This window comes from Protomyctophum bolini (assembly GCF_963924005.1).
Source record: "Protomyctophum bolini genome assembly, chromosome: 24".
Classification (NCBI taxonomy): domain Eukaryota; kingdom Metazoa; phylum Chordata; class Actinopteri; order Myctophiformes; family Myctophidae; genus Protomyctophum; species Protomyctophum bolini.
In genome coordinates, this window is record NC_137885.1 from 7,717,098 (window position 1) to 7,739,737 (window position 22,640).

The following is a 22,640-nucleotide window of genomic DNA, read 5'->3' on the forward strand; positions in this document are numbered from 1 at the left end:
ATGGGAGAGAGACTTCCACAGGGTCTTCTGTTTCGTCCTGAGGAAACGTACGTTTACGCTGCCCAATGCAAAAGTGGAACAAAACATTGTATGTGTATTGTCTTGTGTATAATTAAATGGCAAGAATTGTTCATTTTCTGTCCGAAATAGTTATCCCCCAACACATGGTTGTCTCTCTCCCACACACACACACACACACACACACACACACACACACACACACACACACACACACACACACACACACACACACACACACTATCATTATCATTTAGTTACACAAGCTCTTGTTAATACTTTTTATTGGTTCAATATTATTTCTAAAAGCCACAGACAGAACTTTTTACCTGTGCGTCCCCATTTATGTGCATGCCATTATACATACAAATGAATGAAGATGGCAGATCTACAAGCTCACACAGTTGTGGGCCTCGTGTAGATCGTCTGTTTTCGCCGTCATATAAACAAGACATTAACCCATTCTGACCTGAGATCAGATCCTAAAAATGTCTTCTGCATGATCTGCCATCCTGACAGTTTTCATTCTGACCTGAGATCAGATTCTAAAAAAATGTCTTCTATGTCAGTCGCTCTTTGATTTATTTCTAAAATAGCAGACCTACAAGCTCATATGAGCTATGAGCTTGTAGATCTGCTATTTTTAAATAGCTAAAGCACGACATGATGCCAACACCAAAATGGGTTCCCGTACAGAATGGGTTAATGTACCTTTTGTAATAATACAAATCTACACAGTAACTAACTAGTAAGTTTCCAAATAATTGTAGTGTAGTACAATTAGTGTAGTATAATTGGTACATTTGTTACTTTCCCCACTGCTCTTAACTGCCCTTGATGATTAATTTAGTAAAAGCGTTCTTTCTATTGTGTTTTTGTTTTTTTAAGTGTTTCTTGCAGCTGCCAACGTTAACCAGATTTGGTTTTGTTTGCTGTTGGCAGCTGAAAAACTAGAACGCCAGCTGGGCTGGCAAACTATCAACACACGTTTAATCAAATGTTCTTTATTCCATTAACGGTGGAGCGCGTTCCAAAGAAAAAACTGATTTTTTTTTTTTAAATCTTCCTTTCATGTACCTTTTTATGCCGCTGGTTCCAAGAGTGGTGCCCAGAGACCCCCAGGGGGCTTTGAGGGTGTTCCAGGGGAAAAAACGAGTAACTGTTTAGCCACTTAAACGATATTTTAAATTTCTTTCGAAAATAGCCATTCCCAGGCACAAAATCTTTTCAGGTGAGGATCTATGGCCACACACACACACACACACACACACACACACACACACACACTTGACGGTCTTTGACATGAAAATGTTTGAGAACCACAAAGCCATTTCTTTCTATCTCTCCCCCACAAACGTCTTTTTCTTTCTGAGCAAAAACACTCAACCTTTTTCCGTGACATTTCAATTCATCTCTTGTTTTCTCTGCACAGGGGGCCATCGTGGCCGTGACGGGCGACGGCGTGAACGACTCTCCCGCCCTGAAGAAAGCCGACATCGGCGTCGCCATGGGCATCGCCGGCTCCGACGTCTCCAAGCAGGCGGCTGACATGATCCTCTTGGACGATAACTTTGCTTCCATCGTCACCGGAGTGGAAGAGGGTGAGAAGAACATCTCAGGGCACTTTCTGGACTCGTTAAGGCAGATTCACACTTAGTTTCGCGCCGGTTTCATACAACGTTTCATACAAGTGTTGGGCGCCAAAAAAAAAAGGCAAAGGAAAAACACATGCCATGTCCGGTTTACTTCCCATATCTGCGTGGAGTAGGTGGCTTGCCTTTCTAGGAGACCGTGAACCATGAACGTGAACCATTCTTTAGCTCCATGCTCACAAAAGTATTGCACCCAATGGCCCACGAGCCTAGATTCTCATAACAAAAGAATTCAGAGACACAAATTGGCAGAAAATCAACTTTATTATCAACCGTTCTCTGTCCCAGCCAACACACTCTCGCGGGGATCTAGCACCAGTAAACATCAGACGTTCGAGATCTGCTGACATACACTTAAGGATTATGTGGTCGACGTCACGTGCAACTGGAAATTCAGAATGACGTGAAATGCATTCGACCAGAGCAGTCTTTCAAACGGAACAAAGGAGGGTTTGGTTGTGACGAACTCAATGTCGCCTATTTATTTATTTTTTACCAGGTCGCCTGATCTTCGACAACCTGAAGAAGTCCATCGCCTACACCCTGACCAGTAACATTCCAGAGATCACGCCGTTCCTTTTCTTCATCATCGCCAACATCCCTCTACCTCTGGGAACCGTCACCATCCTCTGTATCGACCTGGGAACTGACATGGTGAGGAAGAACTGCTCCCTACAAAGTTGTGTACTGTGATGTTTTTTATCCCCAACTATTTCGAAGACACTGTACCACCAGCTTTTCCAATCCACTTTCACACCCGAAAACCCAGTCAAAGCGGTCGCGCATTAAATGTTGGACGGAATTCACGATTCAATGCACACGTATACCGGTAGGCTATATACGGCTCGCACGTGGTCAATGGATGAAATGGTTAGCAGACTGTGTACGCTTTTTTCTAAAAGATCGGCACGGCATACTACGTATAGTTGGCGTATAACGCAGCACTGGATTAACATCCAATGCGTTATGATATTGTCTTTGTCTGGTGGAAACCTCGTATGACCAAAACTGTTACTTTTCTGCATTCAAATCAGCTTTCTCTAAAGACGTGATGGCATCTCAGGTTATGTTGGAGAGCCACGGGCCACTTTGAGACTTTGCGGAGTGTGTTTAATGTGGTGCTGTGTCCTCCCAGGTCCCTGCCATCTCCCTGGCTTATGGTATATGGTTAGGGTGTAATGTGGTACTGTGTCCTCCCAGGTCCCTGCCAGCTCCCTGGCTTATGGTATATGGTTAGGGTGTAATGTGGTACTGTGTCCTCCCAGGTCCCTGCCAGCTCCCTGGCTTATGGTATATGGTTAGGGTGTAATGTGGTACTGTGTCCTCCCAGGTCCCTGCCATCTCCCTGGCCTACGAAGCAGCCGAGAGCGACATCATGAAGAGACAGCCCAGAAACCCCAAGACAGACAAACTGGTCAACGAGAGGCTCATCAGCATAGCCTACGGACAGATCGGTAAGAACTTCTACAAACTTCTTAAACGGTCAGTGATTGGTAAAGTGCCTAAATATAGGTATATCGTAATTGTGTCAGACGTGTCGGACAGAGATGTTGTACTCGCCCTAGCTCCACCAATCATCGCAAAGGGCAGACGCTGTATTAGGGCAGTGGTTGGAACCCCCAGGGGAGCCCCAAATGATTTTGGGGGCGCCCCAAGATGATTCCCTTGTTAATGTGCGACATTGTTTTCTCACTCGACGGTAAACAAACTAACATTCGGTATAAGTGCATACAGGCAGGGTTATCTGCGCATTTCTAAAGTGGCAATTTCATGACTTTTAAGACCTTTTTGATACCAAATTGTAATTGTAAATGTAAGAAAGGGGAAAACATTGTGAAAATTCCCGTTCTACGAGCTCGTGGATCAGCTATTTTCTGTGGAACCGAGTCAAACAAAATGTAATGCCTACAATTCCAAGTGCTTTTCAGGGTAGGGGGGGGGGGGGGGTCCCCCGGCTCAAATTAGTAATTTTCAGGGGTTTCACGGGCTGAAAGGTTTGGAAACCCTTGGATTAGGGGAGGCTCAATTCTGGTTCAATCTCCAGCTCAAGTAGCAAAGCAAACAAAAAGGCCCCGGTGTCTGAACTGAAGGACGTGTCCTTGAGCAAGACGCGGAACCCCCTAACTGCTCCTGACCTTGCATGGTTGGCTTGTGCGTGTGTGTGTGCGTGTGTGTGTGTGTGTGTGTGTGTGTCCATGTTGGATTGTTCCAGGAAGGCTCCATCATCAGTGTCTGGGTGGTCCTGAGATAACTGGCACAGAGAGACATGCACCAGAAATAGGCTGATGATTAGGACGTGTGTGTGTGTGTGTGTGTGATCCTCCAGTGATGACGGGCCGCTATCTCAGGCTTTTCCTTCTTTACCCCTCTTTGGTATTGAAGCCAACAATAGCTTTGACCATTCCCACTCCCCGTAATCTTCTCATAAGAGTCCCCTCTGAGTGCCTACATTCCTGCTGAACGACACACGTCTGTCTCCCTGTTGTTTTTTAACCCGGCGACTCGGCCCTTAAAATATGTTCTGTGTGATTACTTAAAATAAAATAAGAGTGAATTTGGAAAGAGAAATTCCACTTTTACAACATTGTTTATAATCTACAAAAGTCTCTTAAAATAAGTAAAATCCCTTGTTGCGACCGAAGGTCGCAGTTAACTATGGAATCGTGCATTTCCTGTCCGTCAGGGAATCACTCAAAATCCCCATACATGGTGCCCAGGTCTCGTGACATCATGTGACATCATCAGTGATGAGGATACCTGATGTCATAGTAAATGCGCCCTGCTGTCGCAATTAAGCCCATATATGGAGATCCTTGATCAACATTTACGTTCTCAACAGGCACGAAAGTTGAGGCCCCGGCCCTACCTGGGCCCTCATCAAACCCTGTATACTCAGACACTGTCACCCTTAGATCTCCATACATGGAGCTGACCTGTTCGTACATTCCATATGTTGATTTGACCTCTTCAAACCCTGTACACTCAAGACGCGCTCCATATGTGGCCAGTACAGAATTCATTCCATATGGTGATCTGCCCCCCCCCCATGCCAAAGTGCCAGCGCTCGCTTATAGTCACCCAGGCGGAGGTCTTACTGGTCGTTACAGACCGTTGATTTGAGCTGATGGTTCTTCTTACAGGTCTGTGACTCTAAGGGGGGGGTGTCCATTGAAATGTAAAAGTTTCTACTGGAACATCCCGTATAAATAATGTTTTTACACCAGCCCCCAGAGATGGCCGGAACTCGGCTATCCTGACGTTAATTCCTTGTGTGTTTTTCCCTCTCCCTCTCCCCTCCAGGTATGATCCAGGCCCTGGCGGGATTCTTCACCTATTTTGTCATCCTGGCGGAGAACGGTTTCCTGCCCTACACTCTGCTGGGCATCAGGGTGGACTGGGACAACAAGTTCTGCAACGACCTGGAGGACAGCTATGGACAGCAGTGGGTCAGTGACGTTCATTGATTCTTTTTTGCTTTGTCCTTTGGCCCCTTTTTCCTCCCCAATGTAGTCGTTAATGCCAGTTGGCTCCACCCGACCCCACACGCATTACTGTGTTGTCAGCCACTTGCTGTTGTGTCCTACCGACTCACCTGCCAGCGAGGTGGCCCTACCAATGAAGGCTCTATACCAGTGGTTCCCAAAGTGGGGTCCGGGGACCCCCAGGGGTACCTGAGGGAGTTCCAGGGGGGACCCATCTATTTTGTTCATGTTCATAAAGTGCTAAAGTGTTTAAAGCAGTGGTTCCCAAACTTTTTCATGTCAAGGACCCCCAAATTGACACTACTTAGCCCGTGGACCCCCATTTGAAAAGATATGCCAGGGACCCCCATAAGAGAAGACGTACACATTTAGACGTCTACATTTAGACGTCTACATTTAGACGTCTACATTTAGACGTACACATTTAGATGTCTACATTTAGACGTCTACATTTATGATGAAAAATGATTAAAAACGGCGTGCCATAGTATGCCGTACGATATGGGCTATAGCCCATGGTCCAAAATGAAGAGAAACGAGGCTAACTTTTTTTTCCAAAATTTCAAAAAACATGGGATATAACCCATCGTTTTTTCATTTTTTCATTTTTTTCAAATCCTCAAAAATGATGAAAAACGGCGTGCCATAGTATGCCGTACGATATGGGCTATAGCCCATGGTCCAAAATGATGAGAAACGAGGCTAACTTTTTTTTTCAAAATTTCAAAAAACATGGGCTATAACCCATCGTTTTTTTCATTTTTTCATTTTTTTCAAATCCTCAAAAAGGATGAAAAACGGCGTGCCATAGTATGCCGTACGATATGGGCTATAGCCCATGGTCCAAAATGATGAGAAACGAGGCTAACTTTTTTTTTTTTAATTTAAAAAAACATGGGCTATAACCCATCGTTTTTTTCATTTTTTCATTTTTTTCAAATCCTCAAAAATGATGAAAAACGGCGTGCCATAGTATGCCGTACGATATGGGCTATAGCCCATGGTCCAAAATGATGAGAAACGAGGCTAACCTTTTTTTTCAAAATTTCAAAAAACATGGGCTATAACCCATCGTTTTTTTCATTTTTTCATTTTTTTCAAATCCTCAAAAATGATGAAAAACGGCGTGCCATAGTATGCCGTACGATATGGGCTATAGCCCATGGTCCAAAATGATGAGAAACGAGGCTAACTTTTTTTTTCAAAATTTCAAAAAACATGGGCTATAACCCATCGTTTTTTTCATTTTTTCATTTTTTTCAAATCCTCAAAAATGATGAAAAACGGGGTGCCATAGTATGCCGTACGATATGGGCTATAGCCCACGGTCCAAAATGATGAGAAACGAGGCTAACTTTTTTTTTCAAAATTTCAAAAAACATGGGCTATAACCCATCGTTTTTTTCATTTTTTCATTTTTTTCAAATCCTCAAAAATGATGAAAAACGGCGTGCCATAGTATGCCGTACGATATGGGCTATAGCCCACGGTCCAAAATGATGAGAAACGAGGCTAACTTTTTTTTTCAAAATTTCAAAAAACATGGGCTATAACCCATCGTTTTTTTCATTTTTTCATTTTTTTCAAATCCTCAAAAATGATGAAAAACGGCGTGCCATAGTATGCCGTACGATATGGGCTATAGCCCATGGTCCAAAATGATGAGAAACGAGGCTAACTTTTTTTTTCAAAATTTCAAAAAACATGGGCTATAACCCATCGTTTTTTTCATTTTTTCATTTTTTTCAAATCCTCAAAAATGATGAAAAACGGCGTGCCATAGTATGCCGTACGATATGGGCTATAGCCCATGGTCCAAAATGATGAGAAACGAGGCTAACTTTTTTTTTCAAAATTTCAAAAAACATGGGCTATAACCCATCGTTTTTTTCATTTTTTCATTTTTTTCAAATCCTCAAAAATGATGAAAAACGGCGTGCCATAGTATGCCGTACGATATGGGCTATAGCCCACGGTCCAAAATGATGAGAAACGAGGCTAACTTTTTTTTCCAAAATTTCAAAAAACATGGGCTATAACCCATCGTTTTTTTCATTTTTTCATTTTTTTCAAATCCTCAAAAATGATGAAAAACGGCGTGCCATAGTATGCCGTACGATATGGGCTATAGCCCATGGTCCAAAATGATGAGAAACGAGGCTAACTTTTTTTTTCAAAATTTCAAAAAACATGGGCTATAACCCATCGTTTTTTTCATTTTTTCATTTTTTTCAAATCCTCAAAAAGGATGAAAAACGGCGTGCCATAGTATGCCGTACGATATGGGCTATAGCCCATGGTCCAAAATGATGAGAAACGAGGCTAACTTTTTTTTTTTTAATTTAAAAAAACATGGGCTATAACCCATCGTTTTTTTCATTTTTTCATTTTTTTCAAATCCTCAAAAATGATGAAAAACGGCGTGCCATAGTATGCCGTACGATATGGGCTATAGCCCATGGTCCAAAATGATGAGAAACGAGGCTAACCTTTTTTTTCAAAATTTCAAAAAACATGGGCTATAACCCATCGTTTTTTTCATTTTTTCATTTTTTTCAAATCCTCAAAAATGATGAAAAACGGCGTGCCATAGTATGCCGTACGATATGGGCTATAGCCCATGGTCCAAAATGATGAGAAACGAGGCTAACTTTTTTTTTCAAAATTTCAAAAAACATGGGCTATAACCCATCGTTTTTTTCATTTTTTCATTTTTTTCAAATCCTCAAAAATGATGAAAAACGGGGTGCCATAGTATGCCGTACGATATGGGCTATAGCCCACGGTCCAAAATGATGAGAAACGAGGCTAACTTTTTTTTTCAAAATTTCAAAAAACATGGGCTATAACCCATCGTTTTTTTCATTTTTTCATTTTTTTCAAATCCTCAAAAATGATGAAAAACGGCGTGCCATAGTATGCCGTACGATATGGGCTATAGCCCACGGTCCAAAATGATGAGAAACGAGGCTAACTTTTTTTTTCAAAATTTCAAAAAACATGGGCTATAACCCATCGTTTTTTTCATTTTTTCATTTTTTTCAAATCCTCAAAAATGATGAAAAACGGCGTGCCATAGTATGCCGTACGATATGGGCTATAGCCCATGGTCCAAAATGATGAGAAACGAGGCTAACTTTTTTTTTCAAAATTTCAAAAAACATGGGCTATAACCCATCGTTTTTTTCATTTTTTCATTTTTTTCAAATCCTCAAAAATGATGAAAAACGGCGTGCCATAGTATGCCGTACGATATGGGCTATAGCCCATGGTCCAAAATGATGAGAAACGAGGCTAACTTTTTTTTTCAAAATTTCAAAAAACATGGGCTATAACCCATCGTTTTTTTCATTTTTTCATTTTTTTCAAATCCTCAAAAATGATGAAAAACGGCGTGCCATAGTATGCCGTACGATATGGGCTATAGCCCACGGTCCAAAATGATGAGAAACGAGGCTAACTTTTTTTTCCAAAATTTCAAAAAACATGGGCTATAACCCATCGTTTTTTTCATTTTTTCATTTTTTTCAAATCCTCAAAAATGATGAAAAACGGCGTGCCATAGTATGCCGTACGATATGGGCTATAGCCCATGGTCCAAAATGATGAGAAACGAGGCTAACTTTTTTTTTCAAAATTTCAAAAAACATGGGCTATAACCCATCGTTTTTTTCATTTTTTCATTTTTTTCAAATCCTCAAAAATGATGAAAAACGGCGTGCCATAGTATGCCGTACGATATGGGCTATAGCCCACGGTCCAAAATGATGAGAAACGAGGCTAACTTTTTTTTTCAAAATTTCAAAAAACATGGGCTATAACCCATCGTTTTTTTCATTTTTTCATTTTTTTCAAATCCTCAAAAATGATGAAAAACGGCGTGCCATAGTATCCCGTACGATATCTATACGTCCTCCTGCCCCAACACTCAGGTGCCGCCTCGGCCTGTATAGCTCATTGATTATCGCATTGATTAACCATGTGAACCGCAGCGTCCATATTGATGGGGGGGGGGGCATATTAAAAATAGCAAGACGTACAAGCCCCCACAATACGTTGCGTTGAACTTAACTTGACTTCATTTGTTCGATGCGATGCAACGCAGTCAGACGGACCGTGTGATGCCGTTCAGATCCGATTAGAAATGGCTTATTGTCTTGTACTGTTTGAGTGCCAAACGGTGGATTTTTGCAACAGTGGGTTGTTCAGCGGCAAGACAAACGTGGTGTGGGTGTGCAGATCTCTACTTGGTGCAGTATATATATATATATATATAGCATAATATATCGGAAATCATTACACATGTGAGTCGAGAAATGAGCCAATTAAGCGCTTTATCTCTTTATGTGTATATATATAGGTTTTTCTAATTATTTTCTATTTTTTTGTTTATTTATTTTTATTTAATTACTTTGTTTTGTTTTGTTTTATTTATCTATTATTATCACCCTTATTTTTACCCCCCATTGAAGTTGTTTATTAATCATAACCATATGTTCCCTTTCTTTGTATCTTAGTCTACCTATTGGTTTTATACCTGTGTATATACCGTATGTTGTGTGTATTGTTTTGTACTCAACCTATTGGTTTTATACCTGTGTTTATATGTTGTTTGTATATGTTGTTTGTATGTCTGGCCTCGTGGGGAAAGATGGTGGGTGGGTGGGGATGACTGGGAAAGGAGTTGTGGGAGAAAATGTAAAAAAACAAAGAGTCGTATTCTCTCTGTGAAAATTGCATAATGTCATACTCTTTGAATGATAAACGGAAGATGGATGAATGGGTGGTTTGAGAATCCATAATGGACAATAATGAATGTGGAGACTAGTGAGTCACGGTAAAACCCTATACTCCCAAGAGTGTGCAAAATGGATTTGGTTCCACCTGCAGACTCCGGAATTGAACTGGACTCGCGCCGATTCACTGTCATTGGGGCCCTGTCGTAAATGAGTTCCGCTGTGTGTTCTTCTTGTCGTCACAGACTTATGAGCAGAGAAAGATCGTCGAGTTCACGTGTCACACGGCGTTCTTCGTCAGCATCGTGGTCGTGCAGTGGTCCGATCTGATCATCTGCAAGACCAGGAGGAACTCAGTCTTCCAACAGGGCATGAAGTGAGTATGGGCCGTCGTGCAGTGTGTCGTGCGCTGCATATGCAGTACACTGTCTTGTCTTTCCACAAACGGAATTGTGGGGGGGAAAAAAAAGGGTTTGCCTCGTGTCAAATGGCGCGTTTGATGCTTTTGGATGTACCTTTCTGTTTGACGTCATTGTACCTTTCCGCAATTTCTGCTGGCCAAGCTTTAAATAAATACAGAAAACATATTTTTTTCCATCTCACATCAGCGGCGGTGTAAAGTAAAGTCAATTCACTAAAGTACTGTACTTTCACACAATTTCAGTTCTTCTGCTTCTCTACAATAATTAGAAAACTTAAGTTACTAGTTACTATTATGTTAACTTCAGCCACTTCAGCCCTATACACATTTCGGGCCATTTGAAAATAGCCAATCTATAAGCTCACAATGTGTCCCAATGTGACGCATTGTGAGCTTGTAGATCTGCCATTTTCAAAAGATTTGTGTACGTTTCATGCATTCGAAAACTTGTGAAATGGAAACAGAATGCATATATGTGCACTTTCTACTTTTTGGTTACCAATACTTTTGTACTTTTACTCTAGTACATTTTGAATTCCCGACTTTTAATTGTAAGAGTATTTCTACTTTGCAGTATTGATACTATTACTCAAGTAAAATATGTGAGTGCTTTTTTTTCCACCACTGCATGTCAGAACAATGAGGTTAAAAATGGTGCCGTGTCTCTCCTCCAGGAACAAGATCCTCATCTTTGGACTGTTTGAGGAGACAGCCCTGGCTGCCTTCCTGTCCTACTGCCCTGGCATGGATGTAGCCCTCAGAATGTACCCCCTGAAGTGAGTAGCACGCGCACACACACACACAGACACACACACACACACACACACACACACACACACACACACACACACAGAATGTGCCCCCTAAAGTGAGTAACGCACGCATGCTTGCACACACCTCACAATGTACCCTCTAATGTGAAGTAGCCTACCACAGACACATCTCACAAATCAAATGTGATATTTTGAGTCGTATGGCATTTTGTGCAGAGTATTGTTTGAAACACAGAATGGAACCTCTCTGTCGCTCTTTACATTCATTGTACACTCTTAAATGAGCACTAAGGATGTTTTCCAGTGTATGATTGACAGAGTTTTCATGGAATATAATTTAATGGCGTTATTTAATGATGTTATTAGTTATTAGTTTCCTTCGTTTTGTTTAAAGGCATTTTTTTTGTGGCAGATTTTATTTGTCAAGATTGGAGAGAAGATGGAACACTATGAATATACTGTCAAATATGCTGTCAAATGTGTAAAATTGTCTCATAAACCCATGAGAGTTGGGCACACGGGGCCCTGTTTTACACCAGTGACTTACACCTTAGCGCCCGTGACTTCATAGCCGTTTTAGTTTTTGTTTTTTTTAATAGTTCAATTAGCCACTCTACAAGCTCGCAACGTGTCGATGTAGATCGGCTAGTTGAACAATTTAGTTGAAACTATTTAGGCCCATTTATTCTTTGTCTTTGTCTTTTTTCTTTTAATATGTTCAAAATAAATAAATGAAAAAAGCCCCAGAGAAGAACAGACCGTGAGTTGTGTTTCATGTCTTTTTCAAGTGAAATTGCCCTGTGGTTTAATCTCACCTGTTTGTGTTTGTGTGTCTCCCCCAGGCCCAACTGGTGGTTCTGTGCGTTCCCTTACTCCCTACTCATCTTTATCTACGATGAGATCCGTAAGCTGATCCTCAGACGCAGCCCAGGAGGTGAGACCACAAGACCCGCCTCGCTCTCTGTCTCTCTCTCTCTCTGTCTCTCTCTCTCACTATCTCTGTCTCTCTCTCTCACTATCTCTCACTCTGTGTCTCACTAGCCACATCCCAACGCGCTTTATTTTTTGAGCGGTGAACACCGTCTCCGATGAACAGCTATGTGTGTAGGTCTGTATGTATGTCCCTATGTCCGACTACGACCTATTGACCTTGCAGCATGCTGATTGGAGGTCATTACAACCCTTGTGCTTATGTCAACGACTGTGCTTGACTCCAAGGCACCACACACACACAAGTTTGCACAGGTGCGATACAGAACAGAACTTAGTATCTAACTCTGCATATTTTGTTTTCTTTCCCTGTGTGTGTGTGTCCCAGGTTGGGTGGAACGAGAGACCTACTATTAGAAGGTCTGTGGATGGATCGGTCTATCCCCCCCCCCCCCCCTAACCAACACACCACCACCACCACCCGTCCCATCCCCCATCTCCTCATCAGCCTGCGTTCTCCTCCAAACCTACTCCAGTATTTTTAATTCTCTGCATGAGTATTTTGTCTTGCTGCTCGGAAAAGAAAACGAAACAGAAAATGTTTTAAAGTTTTAACCTATACGATGGGTAAGAAAAAAACAAAATAAAATTGGAAGGTGTTTTTATATTGGCGCAGTGGTTCTCAAAATGGGACCCAGGGACCCTCATGCGGGGTTCCCCCGTGAGGGGGTTCCCAAACGGACCCCTAAAGATCTAGAACTCTGAGAGTGTGCAAATGGAATACCAATGAGTAACAGATTCCATTACTTATTGGGTTCATTTACTATTACATTAAAGTAATTGTAATCTGTAACTGAATGCATTTTAAATGTAACCTTGCATGCTGTCAGAGTTGTGGAGGTTCTTGAAGTAAATAGAACGGTTTTGATAGCCGCTGTTGTTAGAGAATGCTTGATACTACTAATAGATGGACACTGAGACTGATGAAGATGCTGATGTTGTTACCGTGCTAATGATGTTACGAACCACACTGACATGACTATGCGTGCCTTGTTTCTGAACAGGACCAATATTTTATACATGTTTTTAACAGTTATGAACGTTCAATAAAAATATACGCTCGAGTCAGGTCCCACCTGGGTGTCGCGTCACCTCATTTTCGTCGGTGTGGTATTTTTGAGTGGTGCAACCACTCCCAAGGAACGGCAATGTCCGTGTTTACCCGTGTGTTCACTGTTCACCTATGTGTCCGTCTGTGTCCGTGGAGAGAGGGGAGTTGCACCACTCTGTTCACATGGGTGTGATTTTTGAGTGGTGCAACCACTCCTACAACCAGCACTGTCCGTGTACCTGTGTGTAGTGCAATGTCCGTGTACCTGTGTGGTAGTCATGAGCACGAGTGGTGTGCGCATGCGTGAAATTGGAACGGAAGAAATTGGTGTGTGTAGTGCCGTGTACCAGTAGGGGGCGCCAGAAACAGGGGTATTGCTGTGCCTGCTGCCTGCTAATGAGAGAGAGAGAGAGAGGGGAGTTGCACCACTCGGTTCACATGGGTGTGATTTCTTTCTTATAATGGAGCCTGTCTGCTTGCTCGGGGGATAAATTGAATCTCGACCAGCAAGTCAGAATGTGTCTCCCTGTGTGTTCCCTACACACTAGGACTTTTAAAGTTGTCGGGAGTCATCAGATCGTTAAGTATTTTACACTACAATACTCGTCTGTCACTATATCGTCGTGGTTTTCACTACTTCATGAACATCTAATTCATGAAATTGCTGTATAAAATCATTGAATTTAGTTTTTAATTTGTGAAATCGTTAGCTTTTTTTGTTGGTTAATGTTTTTTTTTTTTAATCTTTTGAAATAATGGTAGGAAACTAAAAAAATAAAGGGGCCCATAATGTGTCTGCGACCCAAAAATGTGTCCCGTCACACTGGGAACATGCATGGATTGGACAAAATCACATTTTATTCATTAAAAAGGTTTTACTTTAAGAGACCAGTCCAGACCAGCTATACCGGACACGCAGGCTGAATACTCTGAATAGCACCCATGGTCAAGTTGTTCTCACTGGAGAAAAGCAGCACCTTTTCACAGAAACTGAAAGGGCTTGGAAGTTTGTTCTGTTCCCCTTTTTCCGGTTAAAAACAACAAAGATTGGTTTCCTGGCTTGGCACGCATCATGCAGCCATGGCAGCCTGCGTTCATTGGCTGCTGGACGCCTGGTCCACTCCTTATGTTCATCATTAAGGGGGGGAACGCACAATACACAGGACCACACATGGAGAGAGAAGGAGAGAAGTACAGAGTGTTTGCTATTGTCAGTACTTTTACTTTATACTTTTTACTTTACATCTCAGAGGCAAATAGTATAGCCTACTTTTACCCCACTACAATCATTAGAAAACTTCAGTTACTGGTTACTTTGTAGATTTTGATTATTAGATTATTGTATGCGACGCATTCTGAGCTTGTACATCTATTTTCAAAAGATTTCATGGACTGAATCATGTGTGAAATGGGACATTCTGCATAATGAGTAGGCTATACTTTCTACTTTTGGTACTTTAACTTTTCATACCAATACTTTTGTACGTATTACTACATTTTGATTACCAGACTTTTACTTAAGTTGTAACAGATTGTTTCTACATTGCAGTATTGATACTTCTGCTTACTTACATGTATACTTTTTCCACCACAGAGAGAGAGAGAGAGATTTTGTCCAACTACACTGCAGTGCAGAGATAATGAACCGTTTCCACCACTGAACCCTGTCACATGTCATAGAAGTACACCACACAGATTCACTCTACACCACCACTATTAAAGTGGCACTTTAGTACAATATAACTCACACAAGTGTTATATTCTCCCTGCTCTTCTATTGAGACATTTAGATTGTGTCAAAGGTCATGTCTCACCTATAAGACGTGCAGGACCTGTCGCCAATGTTTGACCTCTGACTTTAGACCTGAGGCCGATCCTAAAAATGCCTTAATCTGAATCACCACTGCATTCAACGTGCATTATTTACTGTGTCGCCAAATCTGCACAGCGTATTTGCCACGGACGGACCCCACTAGTGGAATCTATAGAGACTCACTTACAGAACTCAACTGCAGCCCATTGTGAGCTTGTAGATCTGCTATTTTCACTAGTTTGCTTCACAGGGCAAACGTCTAATTAGTCTTTTGGGTTTTGGGCTAAAGGTTTAGGCAACAAAACCACTGCTCTTCTAGGTGATGTGTTTCTATGTTGTTCCATCCACCTCCTCTCCTCTTTGTACCAAGTTCCACAACGGTCACATTGTTTAGGGTCGCCCCAAGCTTCGCTGCGAGGCTGTGAGCACGCACGCACACACACACGCGCGCACAACTGCATGTAGTTATGGAGACACACAAACAGCCTATATCTGCCACACATACAGTACTGCAGTGATACTCAACCTCAGGCCCGCGGGCCACATCAGGCCCGCGGGACCATTATGACTGGCCCACCAATGAAAATCTAAAAAAAATAAGAAAAAAAAATCTGGAAAATGAAATAAAAATAAATAAATCTGAATGAAGTTATCTTTAATTACATTATTATAAGTAATACTATTAGAGTTGTACTATTACTCGAACGAAAATAAATTCCCTGACATAATTTTATAGCTAAACGGACAGAATTCTATTTTATTTGAATGATGAAACCCAGCTGCCATTAATAGTTGGAAATGGAAATGGAAATTGCGGAAATGGAAATTGCGGAAATTGTAATTGCGGAAATGGTGGAAATGGAAATTGCGGAAATTGCGGAAATGGAAATTGCGGAAATGGTAATTGCGGAAATTGCGGAAATGGTGGAAATGGAAAAAAAAAAAAAGCAAAGTGTTGCGGAGGATTGCGGAGGATTTTTCTCCAAATTGCGGAGTGTTGCGGAGGATTTTTCTCCAAAAATTGAGACAGTAACCTAAATCTCAGTTGAGTCATCATAAACCCTGATCATCAGGGGTATACCTTTAGATTCAATCATTCTGGCAGGGGTAGAGGTGTCTGATGTGGATTTTCATCCCTTGACCTGTCACCTCTGCCTAAAACCTTAAATACAACCTCCAAATTCTTATTAGAGTGAAATGCCTAGTGGCGCAAGAGGAAAGCATAGGTCTCACAAGCTGAAGGTGGTGGGTTTGAATCTTGCTCAGAGCAAACCTTCATTTTCTGGCTTTTTAAGGCCAAAGTGCCGAGGCAGGCCGCCTCCCTCCTCACGCCCTCTTTTGGCTCCGGTGGGAGGGGGAGGATCTTTTTTGGGAACCCGCCTCTGGGGCGGGATTTTTTTATGAGCCTGCCTCCTGGGGGCGGAGCTTAAGAAATGTATTAAGCAAAGTGATTTTTGTACTTTTTACATTAATTTGATTGAACCATTTTATTTTTATTGAGATATTTGAGTTTTTTATGACTCTTTATTTCAGCTGTTTTGTTGCAATTGATTTTGTTTTTGTTTGAGTTTTTGGTTGAGTATTAGTTTTTGGTTGAGTATTAGTTTTCTTTGAGGTTTGAACCTATGACGTTAGGTTTATGAAGCCTAGTTTTTATCTATTGAGCCACACTGGCATGTAAGGTACAATCGGGAACTTATATTTAACCAGCCTTTCAGAATTTAGATGGACATTGAAAATGTTCTTCAGGAGACTTGAACCCTGAATGTCCTGTTTATAAACCCCAGGTTTATCACCTGAGCCACACTGGCATGTAAGGTACAATCGGGAAGTTATATTTAACCAGCCTTTCAGAATTTAGATGGACATTGAAAATGTTCTTCAGGAGACTTGAACCCTGAATGTCCTGTTTATAAACCCCCGGTTTACCACCTGCGCCACACTGGCATGTGTAATACTGTTGAGAATGTCTTACTTAGCACCTTTCAGAATTTAGATGGACAGTGAAAATGACCTGTGGCAGGTTCGAACTCACAACCTTTGGTGTACAAACACTGGATTTCACTCATGAGCCACACAGGCATAAGTAATGCAGTTGAGAATGTCTCACTTAACCCACCTTTCAGAATTTAGAGGTTCTTTAGGAGTTTCATTAGGAGGTTCAAAAACAATGCACACTTTAGGAGGTTCAAACACTGCACCTTTCAGAAGGACAGTGAAAATGTTCTTCAAGAGGCTTGAACCTCTAATTGTTTGATTTGTTGTTTCAGTTTTTATATTGAAACATTTTTGAGTTTTTTGTTGATTGTTAGTTTAGTTTGGTTTGTGTTTTTTGTTGATTATTAGTTTTGTTTGAGTTTCTTTTAGTTTTGTTTGAGTATTAGTTTTGATTGAGTTTCTTTTAGTTTTGTTGAGTTTCTTTTAGTTTTGTTTGTGTTTTTTGTTGATTATTAGTTTTGTTTGAGTTTTGAACCAGTAACCTTTGGATTGTAAACCTCAGATGTATCTTTTGAGCCACGCTGGGCTGTAAGGTACAATCTGGGACTTATATTTAACCACCTTGAACCTTAGGGACCATTCGGTCAATTTACGCAAGAACACTTAAAACAACCGGCTCCCCTATGACTTAGCAGGATACATACATCCTACCCTATATTCTGTTTCAGTTGCTCCAGTCTTTTTTAATTGTAAATGTTTTTTTAAGGGGCCAAGCACTAAACTTTCTACACACAAACTTTGGACCAAAATCTAAAAATCCAGTTATGTCTATATAGAGCATAGTGGTTTTCTGAACCCAGTCATTTTTCCCATAGACATGTACAAAAATATTTATATCAATTATTTTAAGCCTATAACCAAGGCATCCAGGATCCTGGTGAGTCCATGATTGATTAATAAAACCTTTGATTGTGTGGGGAAAAAACAGAAAAAAAGGGTAGCCTATGTATTAAATGTAGTATACCAGATATTTAAATATTAATTGGGAGAATTAATTGTTCAAACGAGAATAATACTCATTTATTACATATAACAAATACCGGTATGCACTATGTACAGAAGCAGCAGATCAAATAGATAAAATGGGAGAAAGGAAAGAAAATAAAGGTTTTTTTTAAATCAGCGACAGGGATTTTGCAAGATAACCGAGTACAGTAAACAGTAGCAAGAAGCAAAACATGAGTTCAAAGTAACATCCATCGATCCATGCTTTTTTCTTCTTCCCATTCCCCAGCCTTTGCCATCATGGCTATAAGTTATAACATTTTACTCATCAACTTCAGTGCCCTGATTGTGGACACAGGTACATCACTACACAAAACGATCTGAAATGTTTTACTTTTTGTCTAGTTTTTAGTCGACTAAATAAATATGATTTTAGTCGATTAAAACGTATTTTGGCGGGCCTTATGGCGTTATGGTGATTTTACAATTTGTCGCTTGCTGAAAATAGCAGATCGAAAAGCGAGCTTGTAGATCGGCTATTTTCCGAGTGCAACACCCGAGCGCAATCGTACACAAAATATCTTGCCTTTTAGTTCTACTGGATCACTTCTCCACTAGTCCCTCCCTAACCTTTAAGTCAATATATTTAGTCTTAGTCATCATAAAGCTTACTTATGTCATTTTTGGCCAGTGACAAAAGGTATAGTCTACGAACATTATTCTTCTTACTTTTAGTTAAAGAATTAACACAACATGTAAAGTTAGGATGTTTAGTTGTTTATGATTTAGTGTACAGTGCTTCTCAAACCTTTTAATTTCAAGGACCCACATAACTCTGAGAGTGTACACAATACACATGGAACCAAAATGGTTCCATTTGTACACGCAAGCCCAAATAAGCAATTACACTTTAGACCCCCCCCCCCCCCCCCCCTACGCTAGATGCTGGCCGTGGCCAGGAACAAGGTGAATATATACAATATTTTTTTGACTTTTTAGAGTCAACACAGAGGTTTAAAATAGAACTTAGTGCAGTCCCATTGTTCTCACGACACATTCGGTCAGGTGCAATGTCCACTTCCACTTCCACTGAAATGTATTGTTTTGGGGGTCGTTTCCTGCCCATAACCCAAAGGGTAAAAGTCTCCTTTTGGTACCCACGGCAGAAACCGGGTAAGTCACCTATTCTGGGCCCATGAATGAACCATAGCTTACATTCTGAGGGGTGTGTGCTCTATAATAGGTATTAATGCAAGCATCCTAGTTAACCATCTTGTGTACGCAAGTACAAACATTAACAAAATGTGATGAACTGAACTCATAATATAAATTAAAAAACCTAAAATGTACTTATGCACGGATACATCTAGGTTAACTCTCGCCATAACGGCATCACTCCTGGTTTTCGGGAGTCCAAACTTTTACTGGATTCTGTTCAGAAATGAATGATCCAGATTACATTTACAGCCTGACACGTGTTGCCTCGTGCAACATTGTCGCGGAATCAGATCTTACGCAAACTCTTCCGTTTACATCCGGATCTGACAAACCAACGACAAACCAAGTGGGTATTTTGTTTTGACGTGACTAGAGAACCGTGCCGTCCCAATTCTAGGGGTGAACATTCGCCGAAAAAAAGCTGACCTATAGTGTACAAGTTATGAGCATGTAGATCAGCTTTTTTTCCGGTTTAGAGATTTAGGCCCTCACCCGGCGTGAACACTGGGTGAACACCGGGTGTTGGGTGTGCACCACGTTGATAAATGAGGGCCTTAGTGTGTGTGGGGAGGACCTCCGGTCAACCAAGTATAGAGCGTCTCTAAGTGGTTGAGTTGCATTTACAGCCGAGCTGAATATTATACCTTTTTACACTAACCTATCGATCCTTACTACTCCCCTGTTTTATAAAGTGGATTTAGTTGGTGCCAGTGTTAATTACGACAGCAAAGATGTTGATGTAGTTCTAGTCAGTCTTTTGATTAACATTCCATTTAGTTTTAGTCACATTGTAGTCGACTAAAAGGCAGGCCTTGATGGCGTCATAATGCCTAATTCAAACTGCAAACTGACTTGTCTTAGTTCTACTGGATCTCTTGTACACTAGTCCTCCTTAACATTTTAGTCTATTTTGTCGGCGACAAACATTTCTCGCCGTAGTTTTAGTCGGCAGAATTATCACTGGTCGGAGCATGATCGCCACGAATAAAAACCACCAACAGGCAGAGGGAAAACAAGATAAATAGTTTGTCTACTTACAGCCTCGGCGCGAGAACGGGGATGCCGTTATCTGAAATGGGACACGTGTCCCCAGACTCCCCAAAACATGTTTGACAAGAGTACAAATACAATAAAATACAAATGTAGGCCACTATGCAGACACGTGGGTTCATGTCAGCCCACTGACACGGCCCTTAAAGCGAACTTTCGCAGAGTCTCTGAGTGTGTTGTGGAATTTGTGTGTGTGTGTCTATGTAGAGAACAGGGGCCCGGTTGAAGCAGCAGTGAAGACGGGTCCTGTGTAGAGGCCTGGTCCATCTGCAGAAACCTGGGGAAAAACAGACAGACAGACAGACAGACAGACAGACAGACAGACGAGTTATGACTGTTTTTATTTGAGCTGCCATAGAACATACTGTTCTGTAGCCCTGAAGTAAGATGGCCGCCGGGTGAACTACGTCAGAGTTTCCGCCTTGAGCCATCTAGACTTATATATATATATATCTATCTATGCCTAACACGGCCTGATAACGTCAATTAAGAAAATAATAATAAAAGGTCCATATATGGGCATTACTTACTGGTACTAAAATCACAGAGTATCTTTGTACTTTTTCCTCAAATACATTTTCAATTCCAGACTTTCACTGTAACAGTGGATTTCTACATTACAGTATTATTACTTTGACTTCACTCATTTTGGGCCGGAGACCCCTTTTGGTGTTAGCATTATGTTATGCTTTAGCTATTGAAAAATAGCAGATCTACGAGCTCATAGCTTGTAGGTCTGCTATTTTTGAAAAATCAAAGAACGACTGACATAGAAACATAGCTTTTTCAGAAAACTGTCAGGGTGTAGAAGACATTTTTAAGAATCTGATCTCAGGTCAGAATGGGTTAAGTAAAAACATGCGAGTACTTTTCCCACCACTGCTGCTAACAGAACTGGTATCAGTCTTACCTCCCCCATGGCCTGCAGGGCCACCGTAGCGGCCATAGCCTTGGCGTGTTTCTTATTGGGACTGGCTGACTGGGGCTGGTAGTCCACACCGCTCACCGACACCTAGGGCACAGCACACACACACACACACACACACACACACACACACACACACACACACACACACACATTATTAGAGAGACAGACAGGGGGGACAGAATGAATAAGAAGAAACGTTACAGCATGCAACACCACTTTGTTGTGCTGGAACGCACACTTTAGGTTCCTTAGTGGATGTACCGTAGTACTATCAGGCTGAGATATATATACAAATGTTACGCATTCACAAATTATAATGGACACGCACACACACGCACACACGCGCACACACACACACACACGCACACACACACACACCTTGAAGAGGAAGTTCTTGCGGTGGTCAGGGCCACTGTGGTGAACCATAACAAAGTCCGGCTGCATGATCCTCTTCTTGTTGCACAGCTCGATCAGAGCCGACACCGGGTGCTTCCCTGGACAGACGGACGGACGGACAGACACATTTAAGCAGAGCTTCTAGAACTCAACAAAAAACGGAGAAACTAACACACAATGCTTTTTATTGAACAACACGTAATGCAAAAGGTGCCAATAGCCCGACCCTGCAAAAAAGCTAACATCCGTGGCACGTTACATTTCAAATATGAACGTTTATGTACAATGTTGTCAATTTAGCCAGGCGCTCAAAAGAGGGTGAAGTCGCGCCGCGAGGGGGGGCTCGTGAAGTACGAGCCCCCCTGCTGGTGCTCTTCTTGGGCTTTTCTGTTCCTTTTACAGTGGAGAGAGAGACATGAACCATGGAGCGAGGGTAGAGAGACATGAACCATGGAGCGAGGGTAGGGGAGTGACATGCAGCAGAGAGAGACATGAACCATGGAGCGAGGGTAGGGGAGTGACATGCAGCAGAGAGAGACATGAACCATGGAGCGAGGGTAGGGGAGTGACATGCAGCAGAGAGAGACATGAACCATGGAGCGAGGGTAGGGGAGTGTTCCTTTTACAGTGGAGAGAGACATGAACCATGGAGCGAGGGTAGGGGAGTGACATGCAGCAGAGAGAGACATGAACCATGGAGCGAGGGTAGGGGAGTGTTCCTTTTACAGTGGAGAGAGACATGAACCATGGAGCGAGGGTAGGGGAGTGACATGCAGCAGGCTTTTCTGTTCCTTTTACAGTGGAGAGAGACATGAACCATGGAGCGAGGGTAGGGGAGTGACATGCAGCAGGCTTTTCTGTTCCTTTTACAGTGGAGAGAGAGACATGAACCATGGAGCGAGGGTAGGGGAGTGACATGCAGCAGGCTTTTCTGTTCCTTTTACAGTGGAGAGAGACATGAACCATGGAGCGAGGGTAGGGGAGTGACATGCAGCAGGCTTTTCTGTTCCTTTTACAGTGGAGAGAGACATGAACCATGGAGCGAGGGTAGGGGAGTGACATGCAGCAGGCTTTTCTGTTCCTTTTACAGTGGAGAGAGAGACATGAACCATGGAGCGAGGGTAGGGGAGTGACATGCAGCAGGCTTTTCTGTTCCTTTTACAGTGGAG

At 41.9% G+C, this 22,640-nt stretch overlaps 2 protein-coding genes across 3 annotated transcripts in view; one reads left to right on the forward strand and one right to left on the reverse strand.

Moving 5' to 3' along the window:
- The window catches only part of LOC308311505 (sodium/potassium-transporting ATPase subunit alpha-1), a 43,378-nt gene extending 30,233 nt beyond the window's left edge, over positions 1 to 13,145 (forward strand). For both annotated transcript variants that reach the window (XM_080758199.1, XM_080758200.1), the window contains 8 exons: positions 1,451 to 1,619; positions 2,170 to 2,324; positions 3,001 to 3,124; positions 4,971 to 5,116; positions 10,134 to 10,264; positions 10,984 to 11,085; positions 11,925 to 12,016; positions 12,401 to 13,145. In XM_080758199.1, the coding sequence (XP_080614325.1) occupies positions 1,451 to 1,619; positions 2,170 to 2,324; positions 3,001 to 3,124; positions 4,971 to 5,116; positions 10,134 to 10,264; positions 10,984 to 11,085; positions 11,925 to 12,016; positions 12,401 to 12,429 (948 nt within the window). In that variant the 3' untranslated portion in view covers positions 12,430 to 13,145. The remainder of the gene's footprint in view (positions 1 to 1,450; positions 1,620 to 2,169; positions 2,325 to 3,000; positions 3,125 to 4,970; positions 5,117 to 10,133; positions 10,265 to 10,983; positions 11,086 to 11,924; positions 12,017 to 12,400) is intronic.
- A 4,791-nt stretch (positions 13,146 to 17,936) lies between these two features.
- Positions 17,937 to 22,640, reverse strand: part of sonb (SON DNA and RNA binding protein b) — a 33,827-nt gene continuing 29,123 nt past the window's right edge. Inside the window, exons 21-23 of the mRNA XM_080758196.1 lie at positions 21,454 to 21,569; positions 21,058 to 21,159; positions 17,937 to 20,424 (exon numbers count right to left, since the gene is read on the reverse strand). Coding sequence (XP_080614322.1) covers positions 20,347 to 20,424; positions 21,058 to 21,159; positions 21,454 to 21,569 — 296 coding nt within the window. The 3' untranslated portion in view covers positions 17,937 to 20,346. The remainder of the gene's footprint in view (positions 20,425 to 21,057; positions 21,160 to 21,453; positions 21,570 to 22,640) is intronic.